This window comes from Neltuma alba, unplaced genomic scaffold (genome assembly GCF_004799145.2).
Source record: "Neltuma alba isolate B1F8T4 unplaced genomic scaffold, ASM479914v2 tig00012131_pilon, whole genome shotgun sequence".
Classification (NCBI taxonomy): Eukaryota; Viridiplantae; Streptophyta; class Magnoliopsida; order Fabales; family Fabaceae; genus Neltuma; species Neltuma alba.
In genome coordinates, this window is record NW_021636683.1 from 233597 (window position 1) to 253318 (window position 19722).

Below are 19722 nucleotides of genomic sequence, written 5' to 3' on the forward strand. Positions count from 1 at the left end.
GTGAAATGAAGGAAAATTCTGAAAGGGATCCATCCAATCTATTTGTGTTAACATGCTTACGGAGTCTAGATTTGCCACACTCTGGGAAGTATTTGCCTAGATCAATAGGTAAAATGATCCATTTGAGGCATCTTAATCTCTCTTTTTGTCGTCAATTGACTTGTTTGCCCAAGAGTATAAGTAACTTGGTCAATTTGCAAACATTGAGATTGACCGGCTGTGAGAATTTGAAATTTCCTGGAGATATTATCACAAAGTTTGTAAAGTTGCGCTGGCTTGATATAACATATTGCAAGGCCCTTGATGATGGAATGCCTATGGGGTTGGGCAAAATGATTTGTATGCAAAGGTTGTCACATTTCATAGTGGGTAATGATGATAAGGAGATAAAGAAAGCCAAATTGAACGAATTGAAAGATCTTAACCTCAGAGGTAGATTAGCCATTGAGAAACTTGATTCAGTAAGGGATGTAGAGGAGGAGTCGAAGAATGTTAATTTGAGAACAAAGAAAAACCTCATTTCCTTGACCTTGAATTGGGGAGATGATCCAAAGATGGAAAAAAGTGATGCCATGCGATTACTGGAAAATCTTCGCCCTCATCAAAATTTGAAGACACTAGAAATAGACTGGTACCCGGGGGTATGCCTATCCGATTGGCTTGTGTCATGTACAAATCTTGTTCAATTAAAGCTTGTTGAAATCAACAATTGTCAATACTTACCAGTTTTAGAAGGCTTTGTTTCTCTCAAGACTCTTCACATAACGGGGATGCATAACTTGGAGTGCATATACTATGAAGGATGTTCATCATCAGCCAACTTCTTCTCATCTTTGGAGGAATTAACAATTTACTCGTGTGAAAGTTTAAAGGGGTGGCAAAGGGAGGCAAATGTCCAAAATACAAGAGATAATGAGTGGCATGGTTCACTGCCTCCATTTTCACGTCTTTCAGCGTTGAGAATTCGTAATTGCCCAGACTTAAGATGCATGCCTACTTTTCCAAATCTCGTGACGCGTTTGGAATTAGTCAACTCCAGCATGACGCCATTGGTAGACACATTAAGTATGAGCACAATTGGGCTGTCAACATCACATGATATGACTCCATCTCTTTCCATGCTCAAGTCTCTTGACATTGGAGGGATGGAAACGGAAGCATTACCAGAGGAATGGATGCAAAATCTCTCCTCTCTTAAAGATCTCTCCATTGGGGGATTTTCCAGTCTAGAGAAACCATTTCTTCATATGCGGAATCTATCTGCTACACTCAAGAGATTGACTATTGACCGACTTGGTGATGAGGATTGTAACATACAGTGTCAAGACCTTTGTTGCCTACGTTCTCTCCAAACAATCAGTTTTTCTTATTGTGATCACCTCATAGCTTTACCCGAGTGGATTTGTGATCTCCAGTCACTGCGCTATATGCACATTTCGAATTGTAAAAGCTTGGAGTTATTACCAGCAGAAATGTCTCGCCTCACTACTTTACAAACACTAGAACTCTCTGGAGTTCCACTTCTAGAGGACAAATGCAAGGGAGAAACAGGAGCAGAGTGGCCAAAAATTGCTCACATCCCAAATATAACGATCATTAATTGGTTTCTAGTGGTATGCTCATTATATCTATAACTACTTTATTAAAAAAAAAAAATACTCCCCCATTTTTTTTCACCTTCATATAAGAATTCCTTACTAAAATGCTTCCAAGTTGATAAACTCCACTCCCCTTGCTAATTAACGTTCCATTGCAGCCAACCTATATTTCCAAGAGAAGAAGGCCTCGCAGAGCATGCTCTGCTCACTGAAGCTTTAAGACGAGGTACTCTACTGCTACTTAAATTGATTATTACTATAGTATTCGCCAACTAAATAACTTGTGCGCCCTTTAAATTTCAAACTAGTTTTGTCCAGCTACATGGATTATAAAACTTTGAAAACATTCAAAGATGATTGGTTTTATTTGCTCTGTTTTTACGAAAATTCCAGGTCAAAATGGCTATGTTCAGGTTGATCCTGTGAGTTATGTTTACTGCAATTTAAGTAAGCTGCTTTGGTATTGAGTTGAAATATGAAAAAGACAATATGCATATACTTACGATGAAATCCTATTTTGAAGAATAGTATCGAGCAAAACAAAATCGGTTTACAAATTATATCACCATGTCTTCTTATTCTTAATTGATTTTCGGTAATTACTCAATTTCAGAATTGGATGGATGTGATAAGGAAACTCCATTCCTGTTCTGAATTTGAATTCAACTGCAATGAATTATATCGCTGGCCGTTCAAGCCTCAATACTTATATATTTTAGTTTGTCTGTTCAATGCTTATTTTAGTCACTGGCCTCAAATGCAAGAAAGCTTCATTGGGCCCAACAAATTATGCAGCGGACTTCAAATCTAATAGATCTTTTTCTCAATATATATTCATAGCAGAGAACCAACAATCTGCTTTCAGGAGATTGAAGCCAAACGATGAGAATAAGGTCCAGGTTTCACGCTCTTGATCTTTTTTGTAGTTAATATTTATATGGTGCATGAAGATGCTTCCTTAGTTACTGAACTATAATATACACGCTTGGCATGAAAAGCCTACTGTATGCATGAGGTTAATTCTTTAGAGCTATGAATTAGTTAAATAGAATCACTAGATGCTTAAGTTCCTATTTGCCTATAATTAGTGGGGAATATTTAGATAAAATGCCAAATTCATAACTAACAATTTTGAACTTTTTGATGTTTGTGATTTATTTTGCAGGATGAACAGCTGGTTTTTTCCCCCCACAAATCTCAAGTTTCATATATTTGGTAAAGAAGAATTGAGAAGATTAACATCACTCAGGTTGTGGAATCCCCATAATAAATAAAATTGAGTTTGTAATTCATCCCGAATTATGAAAAACAGCCACATTTAATTGTAATTTTTGGAGTGTTGACATGCTATATTTGATCTTTATTCTTTTGATGTGTACTATTTCTAAGAACACGTAATGATTTTTGATACAGTGGAATTTTTCGGAATTGGTCCCATGGTTTTTTCCCCCGGTACTAGAGGGTCTTTCCTGTTAAATTTTTTGTCATTTTTCATATGAATGGGAATGCTCTGAGGGGAATTGGCGAATTTGCTGCCCTTTTGGGATGGGACCGTTGGCATGCGATCCATGTGTTTAAGATTCATGATTTTTATCGCTGCATTTTTTTTCATGTAACTTAAAAATAAGAGTGAATGCATTTGTTATCCCGATTTGTCTTTATTTTAGTTCTGGTTTTTAAAAAAAATTTTATTTAAAATATGAGTGCCAATAATTCAATAAAAACTTGGATTATTTTGCCTTTTGAGGGATCAAAACTTATTATTTAAAATTAAGAGGACCAAAACCAAAATGAGGGACCACAAATTATATTAACCCTTAAAAATAAACATAAATATTTCAATTGATTAGTTAAAATGGAACAACTTTTTTGGGTTTGATGTCAGCCTAGACTTTCATAACATTACTTCATAAGAAAAAATAAAAGGAAGCATCATCATCATCTTCTAACTGTAGGAAAAACAAATGCCATCTTATAAAAAAGAATAAGAAATTTGTTCTTCGGGCGGGTTATAGAAACCAATGATTAATTCTTTCCTTTTTAATGGGTTAAATTTTGCTATTGCATGTTCTCTATATAAGCTTTCCATATTTTAATGTTATTTGGGGTGGAAATTTGAATTTTGTCCTTATTGCAATTGGATTTATGCAGCAGTTTTGGCTTTTGCTTTTTTTTTTTTACCATAACATGGGTTTCCTTTTAATTTGTTACGTTATTTTTTTGCTAGCATGTGAGTATAATTCATGTCATATTCTTTTCATTTGTTCAATTTAATGCAATCGCATTAATTTTTGGAAGGAGAGGATCATCCTCTATATTAATGATTCTTTGCAAATAAACTTTATGTCGCAATGAATTTAATATTCTTAAATCTGATTTTGAATCTTTTTGTTCCCCATGCATGGGATCCTACTTTTCCAAAAGGGAAGCCTTTAAATACAATGAAATACGTAAGATCAATTATCTTATATTTTCCTCTCCAGTTAGAAGCAGCAATATATCCCTTTAAATAAAAAGGTATTTTTTAGTGCTTTTGATATTCATTATTAAATAAGAAAACATTATGAAAATACCCACACACAAAAAATTATCGACACGTTTCTGTGAAATTACACATAATTTTTAGAAGAGGTTTGCGCATTTTTTTAAAATTGAGAAAATATATGTAATTTTCTTTTAAAAAAATAATTTTGACAAGATGCCAAAGAAAGATTTAGCGAAAAAATTATGTGATTTATAAAATCAGATGTACAGTGTTTGGCATCTTATCTTTAATATGATAATATCATTAAAATGTAATAACTTTGATATTTAATATAAGAGTTGAATACTAACTTAAAAATATTAAATGGCTGTTGATTTTTCTAAATTATCCTATTTAATCATATGTATTAGAATTTAGAATTATTTTTTGATAGGAAGCTTTCATAATCAATAATCAATAAGAATATTTTGAAAAAATTACAAATTTAAAAAACAGAATGAATTAAAATATTATATTTATAAATAAATAACGGAATTTAATCTCCTAACAAACTCTTCGTATGTAATCGGTAATAGTTAGCAAATATTTTTATGAACACTTTTTTCAAACTAGAAAGCAAGAACAAGAAGGCGACCCTATTGTCAAAACTCAAAACAGGGAATGAGGACACTCCAGAATTCTTATTAGGTGGTAATGAAAATTTTCATCTACTACCTCTTGTCCTAATTATAAGAACTAGTTGAATAATTTGAAGAGATTAAAGAAATAAGTTAATAAGTTAGTTATTTGTAATAAATATGTGTTATATTTCTTAAAATATCCTTACTAATTAAGTGTATTGGCTAAAACTATTATTCTTAGAAAGACTACCTTAGGAAAAAATATATAAATATGAGAGACAAAGTGAATTAGGGTCTTATATTTAGGATCAAAATAAAAATCAAATAAGGTCTTATATTAAGGATCAGAGGTATTATTAGATTTGCTTCAATTATCAATTTAATCCTTACATCTAATATTTATCAATTTGAGTCATGAAACTGCATAATTATATACAATTAATTCTTATGGTTTGAAGGGAAAATAACCCTATTAATTACGAGTAACATAATACCTAATAAAATTTAAGAAACTTGATTAATAAATATTAAAATTCGAAGATTATATTGATAATCAAAGCAAGCTTTGAAGGATTAAAAGTTTTATTCTCGTTTTTATTAACTCATTTTTAATTCACGTGGGGTGGTACCAGTTGGCTTTTTCAATAATGACTTTAATTAAAGTGAACTTCTCACAAGTGCTAGCTGCGAACGAAACCGTTCATATTAGACGTACTCTTAAACAATGCAGAAGCACTGAAAAAAAAAGAAGAGGTAAGAGCTACCTCATCTTTAAGTCATTTAAATTTCCGTCCTAAAAAAATTTGGGTTATTTAAATGTACAATTTTCAATAATTTATTTTACTTCGAATATTTTTATTTCTGAAAATACAAAATATAGAATAAAATAATTTTTATTTCGAAACATAAAAATTATAATCATATCAAATAAAAAAACGACTAAAGTCAAACTTAAATAAAATTTACTTTGAAGTTTTAACATTTTAATTTTTATTATATTCATATCGATAATAGCATCAAAGAATATGCTAATTTGAGAATGCAGCTTTTCCGAAACCGAAAAGATATCCCATTATTTACCCTTGTTCTCAGCCAAAAGGCTGAAATTAAAAGATATTGAAGTGTTAAATATTTTGTCCAGAGGACCGGAGGAGTATTATGTTCCATTATCTAATCTATATATAAAATAAAATTTTTTAAGCAAAATGAGCTATTTATAATTTATAAAAAAATGTAATTCATTCCTTAAATTGAGACCTAACCTGAGTCTACAATATATATTTATTGTAGAATCATGGAAAAGCATTAGAATCATCATTACATTTTAATTCAAAATTTCATTTACAAAGATATACAAAACTATATATAAATTTAATCCTTTTAGGAAATCAGCTACAAGAAGCCAAAATAATTTCCCCTATACTCGTCAATGATATTGAGACAAAAATAATCTAACAAGTCTCTCAATTACCCTCAATTTAATCTGGTAATATACTAGAAGGTCGAAGCTTATAATACCGCATACCGAAAAATTATATTTTAAAAATATTAAGCAGGCAGGGTTCTTCTAATTTTTACTGAATTAAAAATAATAAAAATTTGATTTTAAAATTTATATTTTTAATAAAAAATCCAGCAACACTGTTATATGTAAAGATATCATACCTAAGTTTTTCTTCTTTTAGAAAATCAAATCACATATGGAACTATGGATTGCATTGTAATTAACTACTAAAAGTAAAACCAAAAAACAGACAAAATTAAATGACACTTTACCAGCAATAGAAAAGTAAACCGAAAATTGCCTAAATTTGGAGAAAAGTTTCAGTCCGATTTCCTTTCTAAGCAGAAAAGTTTTACGTTCTCCCAATGCATTTGTTGCTCTCTAACAGTACTTACTAATTTGCCCAGATTTATTGGCGTGCCTTTCGTTTTTTGTTTAATCTCGGCCTTGAATAAATATATCAGAGAAAAAAACGCACATATGAACACGTACGTACCCACGTTGTCTTGTCTCTAATCTCTCTCTGGACGACGACGACGACGATTATGTCTCTGCTGCCACGTATCAATTATTCCTCTCCTTTTGGGTCTTTCACTGTTGGTATCGCTGCCTTCTCCGGTGACTTCACTCACATGCACTTTCCAGAAGTTCCCTGATAATAAAGCTTATTCCAATTGCGCTGACCTTCCTGTGTTAAACTCCTATCTCCATTGGACCCATGATTCCTCCAACTCTTCTCTTTCCGTCACCTTTGTCGCAGCTTCGGCGAAACTCGGTGGGTGGGTGTCTTGGGCAATAAACCCAACGGGGATTGGCATGGCCGGAGTGCAAGCTCTGGTGGCGTTTAAAAACAAGGAGGACGTAGTGACGGTGAAGACGTATAACATTAGCTCTTACAGTTCAGTGGTTCCCGGGAAGCTTTCATTCGACGTGTGGGACTTGAAGGCAGAGGAGTCATCCGGTGGTGCGGTAAGCATTTTTGCCACAGTGAAGCTGCCGGAAAATGCAGAAAAAGTGAACCAGGTGTGGCAGGTGGGACCTTCAGTCACCGACGGGGAACCGGACACTCATAACTTTGCTCCAGTGAATCTGGAATCCAAGGGCGTATTGAACTTGAATTCTGGGCAGGGTTTTAGCAGTGGTGGGGATGATTCAAGAACAAAGCAAAAGAATGTAAATTATCAAGCTTCATTGTTTTACATTAATTACGGAATAGATTAATATAGTTTGATTGTGATTAATTAATTATTAATATATGGCAGATTCATGGAGTGCTGAATGCAGTGAGCTGGGGGATTCTGTTCCCAGTGAGGGTGATAATAGCGAGATACATGAGGGCATTTCCGTCATTAGACCCAGCATGGTTCTACCTTCATGTGTTCTGTCAAGTTTCAGGATACGCCATTGGAGTTTCAGGATGGGCCATTGGTTTTAAGCTTGGAAGTGAATCTGAGGGCATTCAGTATTCTGGCCATCGCAACATTGGAATTACCCTTTTCGTCCTCGCCACATTACAGGTAATAAATGAGGATGTTGGCTATTGTACTTGTAAATAGTAATTATGATAATACAAATTATGTCTTGTATTTAGAATAAAAAATAATAACATGGTTCTAAACAGAGCACAATAATATGTTATTACTTTCGGTTCTTAATACTACTTTCAGTTCTTAATATAAGACCCCGTTTGACTTTTATTTTGGTCCTAAATATAAGACTTCAATCCACTTTGTCTCTCATATTTATCTTTTTTTTTTCCAAGATAGTCCTTTAATAATGATAGTTCTAGATAACAAACTTAATTAATAAGGATATTTTAGGAAAAACAATACCTATTCATTATAAATAACTAACTTAACTAAGTTCCTTAATCTCTTCAAATTAGTCAACTGGATAGGACTGAAGGTAGTATAAAACCTTGTTTAATTTTTATTTTGGTACTAAATATAAGACCTCAAGTGTCTTATATTTATTCATTTTTCCTGAAATAATTCTTATAATAACAGTAGTTTTAGCCAATACACTTGATTTGTAAGATACTTTAAGAAAGACAACACTTATTTATTACAAATAACTAATTCAACTAATTTCTTTAATCTACTCAAATTAATTAACTAGTTCTTATATTAAGGATCAAAAATAGTATTATCCATATGACCGACTCCATTTAGTAATGTAAAGCCTAGGCATTACTGTTATGCATGCATGCATTGCATGAAATGAAAATAAACCATATTATTTACTTATTCGTTTCTAAATATAATATTCATTTGATAGTGTAATTTAGGATAAGAGGGAGTATAATTTATGGAGAGCACAGCTTATTATAGTTTGCATTGTTGTTAGTGTATGATGTGGTTAACTCAAGAGAAACATTCTAATCTCTCTGTATATATTTAACGTCTGTGTGTATTTGGAAAATGGCAGGTATTTGCATTGTTGTTGAGACCAAACAAGGATCATAAGTACAAATTTTGGTGGAATATGTACCATCACAGTGTTGGATATATCACCATCATCCTTGGGATCATTAACATATTTGGAGGATTCAACATCTTGAGCCTTAACAGGAGATGGAAGCTTGCTTATGTGGCAGCCATTACAGCTTTGGTTGTTATTGTCTTGTTGCTAGAAGTCATCACTTGGATCGTTTTCTTTATCAGAAAACGCAGAAACAAAAATTAACTAAATGTAATCTCATATATGCATCATGATCACCTCACAACATCCTCTTAAGAAGAAACACTTACGCTTGAAATTCATGATATGGGAAAATTAATTAGTACATCGATATTCTCTGGAATTTTTGGCTTCTCATCACCAGGGATTTCTTTTGAGTGTATTGATGAAATATGCTTGAAACTTTCAATTTGCTAACTAGGTACTTAATCAGCAAATTAAATAGTAGATAGATAGCTCTTGTATGTGTATATTTGAAGTACTTAATGGGAAGAGTAAGTGTTGTGTGTTTTTTATTATTGTACTTAATCCTTTATTTCTATGATCTGATTTTGAACGGGCATGGGCATGCTTCATGTATGTGACTTCCAGTCATTAACATGGAAAATAGTTGGAAATTTAATTTGGTTTTAAAAGATGACCCCAATCTATTTTATCTGTAATATTTATCTATTTTGCCTCTAAATAATTCTTATGATGATTGTATATGTTAACGAGTCTCTATCAAAATATAGTTTCCATGCATATGATTAATAAGAATATTTTAAGAAAGACGACAGTCCATTTATTATAAGTAACTAACTTAAATAATTTTCTTAATATATGCAAATTAGTTATATAGTTCTATCAAGGGTAGCGCTTGACTTTTTTTTTATGTTAAATAAGTAGGATTTTAAATTAAATCAACAAGATTGACATTGGTGATTTATTAATTTAACTTAATTCCGTGGTGTTATACATTTTTTTTTTTGACCGGAGCGTGGTGTTATACATGGGGTCATATAAATTAGGGAATTGATGCAGCACGTTCAAAACGTTCATAGTGATATTCACTAATAATACCGTGTGACGGACAGGAGCAGGCAATAATTCAAGACGCTCTGATGAGATATAAAAGCCTCTTTTAACTAGGGGCCAAGTGATGCATCTAGGGAGAAAATTAAAACCTACACTTGGTAGTCATTCGCCCTTTCCCCTTAATATATACTACCTCTGGTCCTAATTATAAGATCCAATTGACTAATTTGAGGAGATTAAGGAAGTAAGTTGAGTTAGTTATTTGTCCTAAATATGTGTTATTTTTCTTAAAATATCCTTGTTAATCAAGTGCATTAACTAGAACTATCATTGTTAGAAGGGTTACTTTAAAAAAATATATATAAATATGAGAGACAAAGTAAATTGGGGTCTTATATTTAGGACAAAAATAAAAGTCAAACAGGGTCTTATATTAAGGACGGGAGGTAGTATAATATTCCCTCATGTTTTTAATAAAAGAGTTTGTTACTTAATTGAGCAAGAAAATTTATTAAGTTATTATTTGTACTATTTAGATTTTTTTAAAATACTCTTGCTAATCATATGTACTAACTAGAATTACTATTTGATAAAACATTTAACATGTGTAATCACAACAAAGACTATTTTTAAAAAATGATAAATATGAAAGATAAAATAGATTAAGATTTTATATTTATGACCAAATTAAATATCAAATTAGCTCTTATAAAAGTAACATATACTCCCTCCGTTCCTTATTATAAGAGATGAATAACCGAATTACTTTGATAAAAAAAGCAGTTAAAATTAGTTAAGAACAATCAATGTGTAAAAAATATAATTTTTTTTCAAAAATACCCTCATTAATAAGGAGAGAGAGAGAGCATGAGAGAGAACAATTAAATTATTGAAAGAAAGAGAAGTGGGAGGGGGAGAGAGTGTGAATTGGAGACAATAAATATGGGTAAAATAGAAAATCAACACACAAAAATTGAGACAACTTTTAAGTGTCTCTTATATATAGGAACATGCCATAAGCCTCAAATGTCTCTTATAATAAGGAACGGAGGGAGTAATATTTAGTATTATTGGATCAAATTCCAACATTATTAGCTTGAATGAAAGTCGCTTTCCAATGTAAAATTTTTTTAATTCAATTTTTTTGACTCCACATAATTACTGTCGAATTGTTCTTTTGTTCTAAATATAGTAGTAAATATAGTAGCCAAGTTTTGGTCCTAATCAAATGTAATATCTTAATTCATTATTTTTTTCTTACATTTATTATTTCTTTAAAATTAATTTATGCAACGTATAAACTGATATACCCAATGTCACACGGAATTATTTTAGAAATATTAGAGCACATATGTTATAACTAAATAATTTATTTAACAACCTTAATCTACCAAAATAGATAAATAGCCTTACTACATTATTGATCGAAGAAATACTCATTTGCTAAGTTAGTAACATTCCTTAAAGCATGTTTTTTCCCCTAAAAAATCCTTAAAGAGATTGTCGGAATAAGTTCTGGGATTTAATTTGTTAATTTTCCAGAAGGAATACAGGGATGAAGGCGAAGGCTTCTCCCTCATACCAATCACCATTTTCATTTTGTTGGATTCCGTGGCATGTTTCCATTCCATGCGTTTTAATGGATAACAATATTGTAACAGTCTTATAGCATTTTACGTTTCTTATACTCTCTTTACCGAAAGTAATTTTAATTTGAATGAAAATATCATAGTTTATTTTTTTTTGGATGACATGACATGAACTTGATGTAATTATCTTTTTATGTGGCAAATACTTTCTCTACATAATTTTGAGACATATAATAAGAGAGGGGATCACAAAAAAATGACAAAAATAAAAATATAAAAATTAATTTTATTTTTGACATATTTATTGCTCTACCTTTTTTTTAATCAATTTCTCATTACATAATTTTATATAATAATTTTTAAATTTATTATATTAATGATTGGAAAATATAGTTTCATTAATTTGTAAGCCGTTTCTGTTTAATTTATTTCCTGGCATAAATAAAATCTTTTAAAGCAAAATTGGGAAAAAATTCCAATTAAAAATTTTATTGATAGGGGAAGAATCTGATAAATTTTTATACATAAAAGGTGTTTGGTAATCTACAAATTTCGTATATACAAAATATTAATATTTTGATTTAAGTCCCTGTCATCAATAAAATTTTTAAATAGGAGATTAATTTTTTTCAAAAATAATTTTCCTCTTTTTTAAATGTTATATGGGTGTGACATCACAATGATGTAATCGTGATCACAAAACGGTGCTTAATTTTTTTCCCAAAAAAAGGGAAGGCTAAGGCGTTATTATTGTTAATGAGTAGGCATTCACGTGTCACGTTGGATTAAACGAATCTGCATTATATCATAATATCATATGTCCTCTCTTCAAACCAATGTGTCCCTTTCTTTCGGCATCTGGGAAACCTCCAAAGGATTTGTGAAATGATGTGGCCCTTGCAAATTGGACCGCAGCCCCCAAAGTAATACTGCTTTATTTACATATGTTGACCCGTTTTACACTTTTACCCATCTCTTAAAAGAGTCATGTCATAAATGTATAAAACAAAATACTATTTCTATTCGGTAATATATATATTACTCATTTAACTAATTTTAAAAAATTTAAAAAATTATTAAATTACTTAATTATAGCATATGTTATATGATTTTTAAAATATTTATATGTATTATTAAATTATATATTAATTTATAAGTGAGGTAAATTAGTCCACTGACTTTAAGACCGGAGGTAACACTATTTATTTGATTTTTTTAAATGATTTTATTATTAGAGTAAGAAAGTTCTTTCTGATTGAACGACCCGTTAAAGACTTTAAAGTTCAATCTGATCAAATCTTCTTTGTTAAACACAACGAACAGGATAAAAGAGAAAATCAAAGACATGTGAACTGTTGGACTAAGGAAGAAAGCAAGGAAACATATGCTACTGAAAGGATTTCAAATGCGTAACGTTTTAATAATGACAGAAGAAATAGACAGAACTGAAATACATATGTGATAAAAGGAACGGTATAATATAATAATGATTTGAAATCAAAAGAAGCTTGGCTTTGCTTCTCCTCGCCCCCCAAAGACACATTTATCTTTTTATTAGAAGCAATATGGCATCAAATGTGGCATCTTTCTTAAGAATGATTTAAATATAATTTTGATTTACTATATTATGAGAAATTAATCTTTTTTATTAGATCCAAACTCCCCTGGACCCTGCTTCTAGTTGCTGACAAATGAGCGAACGCTAGAGACTTCTGAGAAAAAAATGAAGATATTGGACCTGTGAGCCAACATGGATACTGTTGATGATGAAACCAGAGAAGGAACAAGATATGATTTCTGGGCCTACTATTCTTGTCAAATTTTTGTAAATGAGCCATGAATATTTCCCAAGGATTTCGCCCATAAAGCTTCAGAATATAACAAAACCCAGAATCAAAGATCTTTTATGGGCCAACCTACAATTGGAAAAGATGGGCTTTCATGGAGTGCGGACAAATAATAAAATGAGAGAATCATCGTATGAATTCTGAAAAAGAAATGTAATTATCAGAAAAATCTCAATAAAAAATGGGCATGGGCTTTCTCTAAGTTTAGTTCCATCCCTGTGATGCAAAAATCTCTCTCTCTCTCTCTCTCTCTCTCACATCAACACGACGTTGGTTTCTCTGAACCTTACTGCATGGGCCACCACAAGGGAGAAATTATTGCACGGTTTCCACGAAACTTTTTTAAAGTTGATGGATGCTAGACGTGTAGGCAATTTCCAGGAAACTTCCTCTTCCTCAGTGGGAGGCATGAATCAGTGCAGTGGGGGACACCAAAGCAATTGCCACGGTCAATTCTCTATCAATGAAGTTAAATATCATATGGTAGAGTTGGTTGAGTGCTTTCAAGTCTTCTCTTCTCCTGCACTTTCTCCTCAACTTGTTTCTAATCATCGAACACCAGAGAGAGTCTCCCTTTGATTTGTGTATTGGAGGAAGGATGGCGGAACAAGTACCATATGGAGTGACCACAAGTCTCATCAACACGTTGGCTTCTGTAGCCTTCAGAGAGATTGCTTCCATCTATGGGGTCAAAAGGGACACTGAATGGCTCAAGAAAACTGTTGAAGGCATCAAAGCTGTGTTGGCTGATGCTGACCGAAAGCAGCACACTGACCAACTCATCCAGCTCTGGATCAGAGACCTCAAGCAAGTGCTTTACGATGCAGATGACGTGCTCGATGAGATCCATACTCAGCATTTGCTGCGCCACAGGGATGCAAAGGGAAAGGGAAGGGGAAAGGTACGTGAATTCTTCTCATCCTCCAACCCAATTGCCCTTCGCCTCCAAATTGCTCACAAGATTAGAAACATTAGAGTGCAATTTAATGATGTTGCTGAAAGTATGTCGAAATTGAATTTAGTTGGAAGAGTTCTTGAAATGAAGCGTGAAAAGAGTAACTGGAGGGAAACTAGTTCTTTTGTGCTCCAAGAGGATATGGTTGGTAGGGAGGGAAACAAGAGGGACATAATTGATTTGTTGTTGAATGATGATAATAGCCATCAAAATGTTTCTTTGGTTGCTATTGTCGGCATTGGGGGTTTGGGGAAAACCACTCTTGCCCAGCTGGTGTACAATGATGCTGACGTGGAGCGTTCTTTCCACAAGCGAATTTGGGTGTGTGTTTCCGAAGACTCTGATGTAAAGGCGATTGTGAAACAGACACTCGAATTACTACTTGGCGAAAAACAGGACGATCAACCATTAGAACTACTTCAAAATAAGCTTCAACAAAATTTAGCAGGCCAAAAATTTTTGCTAGTTTTAGATGATATTTGGGATGATTTTCCTAGAAAGTGGGAAGAGTTGAAGAAGTTTTTGATGCGCGGTGCTGAGGGTAGTAAGATTTTGTTGACTACACGTGATCAAGTAGTAGTCAATAGAATGGGTGTAAAAACGCCGTATCTTTTGGAAGGATTGAACAGTGACCAATCTTGGACTCTGTTGAAAAGATTGGCATTTGACGATGATAAAAAAATAACCCCAAATCTGGAGTCTGTTGGCCAAAAAATTGCAGAAAAATGTATGGGGGTTCCGCTGGCAATAAGAGTTATGGGAGGTTTGTTGCGATCAAAATTGCTAGAAAGTGACTGGGAAGATCTCTTGAAAGGTGACTTTTGGAAGCTAAGTGATAATAATGATTTAATCATGCCAATTTTAAAGTTGAGTTATGACGGTTTGGCAATTGAATTAAAACAGTGTTTTGCTTATTGTTCTTTGTATCCAAAAGATTGGAAATATGAAAAGGATGAATTGATTGATATGTGGATGGCACAAGGCTTCCTTAAAAATAAAGACGAGGAACAATGTTTAGAAGATGTGGGTGAAGAGTACGTTCGTATTTTGTTGATGAAGTCATTCTTGCAAGATGTTGAGATGGATGAATTAGGAGAAATAGAATATTTTAAAATGCATGATTTGATGCATGACTTGTCCCAATCATTTGCTACTAGCTTTGACATATACATTGAGGGAGGAAAAGACGTTCCAAGGTGTCCTAGACATGCTCTTTTTAAAACCTATGACACCAATAGTTCACTAAATGTGCCGGATCTAGGTAGATTGAGAAACTTTCGTGAAATGAAGAAAAATTATAGAAGGGATCCATCTGATTTATTTGTGTTAAAATGCTTACGAAGTCTAGATTTGTCATACCAATCGATAAAATATTTTCCCAAATCAATAGGTAAAATAAGCCATTTGAGGCATCTTAATCTCGATTATTGTCATCAATTGACTTGTTTGCCCAAGAGTATAAGTAACTTGGTCAATTTGCAAACATTGAGATTGACTGGCTGTGAGAATTTGAAATTTCCTGGAGATATTATCACAAAGTTTGTAAAGTTGCGCCGGCTTGATATACTAGGTTGCAAGGCCTTTGTTGATGGAATGCCTATGGGGTTGGACAAAATGACTTGTATGCAGAGGTTGTCACATTTCATAGTGGGTAATGATGATAAGGAGAGAAAGAAAGCCAAATTGAACGAATTGAAAGATCTTAACCTCAGAGGTAGATTAGCCATTAAAAAACTAGATTCAGTAAGGGATGTAGAGGAGGAGTCTAAGAATGTTAATTTGAGAACAAAGAAAAACCTCATTTCCTTGTCCCTGCATTGGGGAGATGACCCAAAGATGGAAAAAAGTGATGCCATGCAATTACTGGAAAATCTTCACCCTCATCAAAATTTGAAGACACTAGGAATACAAAGATACCCTGGGGTATGCCTATCTGATTGGCTTTTGTCATGTGTAAATCTTGTTCAATTGGAGTTTTTTGGATTCAACAATTGTCAATACTTGCCAGCGTTAGAAGGCTTTGTTTCTCTCAAGACTCTTTACATAGGGCGTATGGATAAATTGGAGTGCATATACTATAAAGGATGTTCCTCATCAGCCAACTTCTTCCCATCTTTGGAGGAATTAGCAATTTACTTGTGTGGAAGTTTAAGGGGATGGCAAAGGGAGGCAAATGGCCAAAATACAAGAGATAATGAGTGGCATGATTCACTGCCTCCATTTTCACGTCTTTCAGCATTGACAATTCGTGATTGCCCAGACTTAAGATTCATGCTTACTTTTCCAAATCTCGTGAGGCATTTGAATTTAGTCAACTCCAGCATGAAGCCATTGGTAGACACATTAAGTGTGAGCGCAATTGGGCCGTCAACATCACATGATATGACTCCATCTCTTTCCATGCTCAAGTCTCTTCACATTGCAGGGATAGAAATGGAAGCATCACCAGAGGAATGGATGCAAAATCTCTCCTCTCTTAAACATCTCTCCATTCAGGGATTTTCAGAGAAACCATTTCTTCATATGCGGAATCTATCTGCTACACTCGAGATATTGACTATTTTCGAACTTGGTGATGAGGATTATAGCATACAGTGCCAAGACCTTTGTTGCCTACGTTCTCTCCAAACAATCGAATTTGTTTGTTGTGATCACCTCACAGCTTTACCCGAGTGGATTTGTGATCTCCAGTCACTGCGAATTGTGCGCATTGTGAGTTGTAAAAACTTGGAGTTATTTCCAGCAGAAATGTCTCGCCTCACTACTTTACAAACACTAGAACTCTCTGGAGCTCCACTTCTAGAGGACAAATGCAAGAGAGAAACAGGAGCAGAGTGGCCAAAAATTGCTCGCATCCCAAATATACGGATCAATTGGTGTCGAATCTAAATCTCCATTGCATACATCTAAAGGCATGCTCGTGATGTCTATAGCTACTTTATTAAAACAAAAAATATAGCCCCATTTGTCTTCACCTTCATAAAAGAATTCATTACTAGAATACATCCCATTTGATAAACTCCACTCCCCTTACTAATTAACCTTTCCTTTCAGTTAACCTATTTTTCCCAGAGAAGAAGGCCTCGCAGGGCATGCTCTGCTCACTGAAGCTTTAAGATGAGGTACTCTACTGCTACTTAAATTGATTATTACTGTAGTATTCGCCAACTAAATAACTTGCGCGCCCTTTAAATTTCAAACTAGTTTTGTCCAGCTACATGGATTATAAAACTTTGAAAACATTCAAAGATGACTGGTTTTATTTGCTCTGTTTTTACGAAAATTAGATAACAATTAAAGGGTGCTCCAGCCTACTCCAAATTTGACACTTCCTCTGCTACTTTAGTTAGTTTCAATCCTTTTCGTACTCAGTGATCATGATTTCATGATTTTAATTTCAATTCAAAAGTTTTAGGAATAGTAATTTGCAATTGAAGGAATTATGAAGGCAAGTCTTCTTCAAATCTGTTTAATGTTGTTGGAGAGAATTAAAAACTCAAAACAAGTGAGAAAGGATTCTAGTTTTACAACAAATATGTTAAGCTTATGCCGCAATAAAAGTCTGTTGTGTCTCTTATTATTATTATCAATTTAACAATAATTGATTACCATCTCATACCATCGAAAATTCCAGGTCAAAATGGCTATGTTCAGGTTGATCCTGTGAGTTATGTTTACTGCATTTCAAGTAAGCTGCTTTCGTATTGTGTTGAAATATGAAAAAGATAATATGCATATACTTACGATGAAATCCTATTTCGAAGAATAGTATCCAGCAAAACAAAATTGGTTTACAAATTATATCACCATGTCTTCTTATTCTTAATTGATTTTCGGTAATTACTCAATTTGAGAATTGGATGGATGTGATAAGGAAACTCCATTCCTGTTCTGAATTTGAATTCAACTGCAATGAATTATATCGCTGGCCGTTCAAGCTTCAATACTTGTATATTTTAGTTTGTCTGTTCAATGCTTATTTTAGTCGCTGGCCTCAAATGCGAGAAAGCTTCACTGGGCTCAACAAATTATGCAGCGGACTTCAAATCTAATAGATCCCTTTCTCAATATATTCATAGCAGAGAAAACAATCTGCTTTCAGGAGATTGAAGCCAACGGATGAGAATAAGGTCCAGGTCTCACGCTCTTGATCTTTTTTGTAGTTAATATTTGTATGGTGCATGAAGATGCTTCCTTAGTTACTGAACTATAATATACACGCTTGGCATGAAAAGGGTATTATATGCATGAGGGTAATTCTTTAGAGCTATGAATTAGGTAAATAGAATCACTAGATGCTTAAGTTCCTATTTGCCTATAATTAGTGGGGAATATTTAGATAAAATGCCAAATTCATAACTAACAATTTTGAACTTTTTGATGTTTGTGATTTATTTTGCAGGAAGAACAGCTGGTTTTTTTTCCTCCCCAAATCTCAAGTTTCATATATTTGGTAAAGGAGAATTGAGAAGATTAGTATCACTCAAGCTGTGGAGTCCCCATAATAAATAAAATTGAGTTTGTAATTCATCTCGAATTAAGAAAAACAGCCACATTTAATTGTAATTTATGGAGTGTTGACAGGCTATATTTGATCCTTTTTTCTTTTAATGTGTACTATTTCTAAGAACATTTAATGATTTTTGATACAGTGGAATTTTTCGGAATTGATCCCATGGTTTTTTCCCTGGTATTAGAGGGTTTTTCATATTAAATTTGTTGTCATTTTTGTTCGGATTGCGTTTCTCGAGATGTGGATGGAAATGGGCTGAGGGTAATTGGCGAATTTGCTGCCCTTTTGGGATGCGACCGTTGGCATGCGATCCATGTGTTTGAGATTCATGATTTTTATCGGTGCATTTTTTTTCCAGAAATAAAAAAATAATAATATTATCTGCATGAAATAAATATGAAATTGTCATGTGACTTAAAAATAAGAGTTAATACATTTTTTATTCTGATTTATCTTCATTTTAGTTCTGGTTTTTAAAATTTTTTCATTTAAAATATTACTTCCAATAATTCAATAAAAACTTGGATTATTTTGCTTTTTGATAGATCAAAATTTATTATTTAAAATTTAGAGGACCAAACACAAAATGAGGAACCAAAAATTATATTAACTCTAAAAAATAATCATAAATATTTCATTTTGATTAGTTAAAATGGAACAATTTTTTTTGGGTTTGATGTCAGGCTAGACTTTCAGAACATTACTTTATAAGAAAAGATAAAAGGAAGCATCATGATCGTCTTCTAACTTTAGGAAAAACAAATGCCATCTTATAAAAGAGAATAAGAAATTCGTTCTTCGGGCGGCTTATAGAAAGCAATGATTACTTCTTTCCTTTTTAATGGGTTAAATTTTGCTATTGCATGTACTCTGGGCCATTCACTATATTAATGATTCTTTGCAAATAAAATTTATGTCGCAATGAACTTAATATTCTTAAATCTGATTTTGAATCTTTGGGATGCATGTGATCCCACTTTTCCAAACAATATTCTTAAAATTTCTTCTGCTCCTTTTTCTTCCACACCAGATTCACCTCCAGTCCTCCTCTCTGGCCGTTTCCTCCTTCTTTCGAAACTTCTTCCATTGTAAATCCTCGCCTCTCTGAGTTACTGCGGTGTACAGAAACCCAAA

General features: G+C 33.0%; 3 protein-coding genes across 7 annotated transcripts; all 3 read left to right on the plus strand.

Moving 5' to 3' along the window:
* On the plus strand, window positions 1–17823 carry LOC114723280 (putative disease resistance protein RGA1). Of its 5 annotated transcripts, none has more exons than XR_003738224.1 (4): window positions 1–1613; window positions 1757–1824; window positions 1992–2045; window positions 2343–2363. XR_003738224.1 is itself a non-coding variant. In XM_028909473.1 (4 exons), exons 1-2 carry the CDS (start codon window positions 6–8, stop codon window positions 1808–1810), a joined length of 1662 nt encoding a protein of 553 aa, XP_028765306.1. In that variant the 5' UTR covers window positions 1–5; the 3' UTR covers window positions 1811–1824; window positions 1992–2020; window positions 2343–2371. The 5 variants fall into 5 exon arrangements, 4 of the variants coding, with proteins under 4 accessions (XP_028765306.1, XP_028765308.1, XP_028765307.1 ...); XM_028909473.1 differs by having other exon boundaries at window positions 1992–2020; window positions 2343–2371; XM_028909475.1 differs by lacking the exons at window positions 1992–2045; window positions 2343–2363 and adding an exon at window positions 17710–17823.
* On the plus strand, window positions 6790–8892 carry LOC114723293 (cytochrome b561 and DOMON domain-containing protein At3g25290-like; the record flags this gene model as incomplete). The annotated part of the gene is made up of 3 exons (XM_028909486.1): window positions 6790–7380; window positions 7470–7724; window positions 8635–8892. Coding segments are annotated over 3 exons (1104 nt in total), but the record flags the coding sequence as incomplete, so codon positions are not given.
* Window positions 13719–16964, plus strand: LOC114723294 (putative disease resistance protein RGA1). Its single transcript, XM_028909488.1, has one exon. The coding sequence runs from the start codon at window positions 13719–13721 to the stop codon at window positions 16962–16964; it is 3246 nt and encodes a 1081-aa protein (XP_028765321.1).
* Window positions 17824–19722: the final 1899 nt, after the last annotated feature.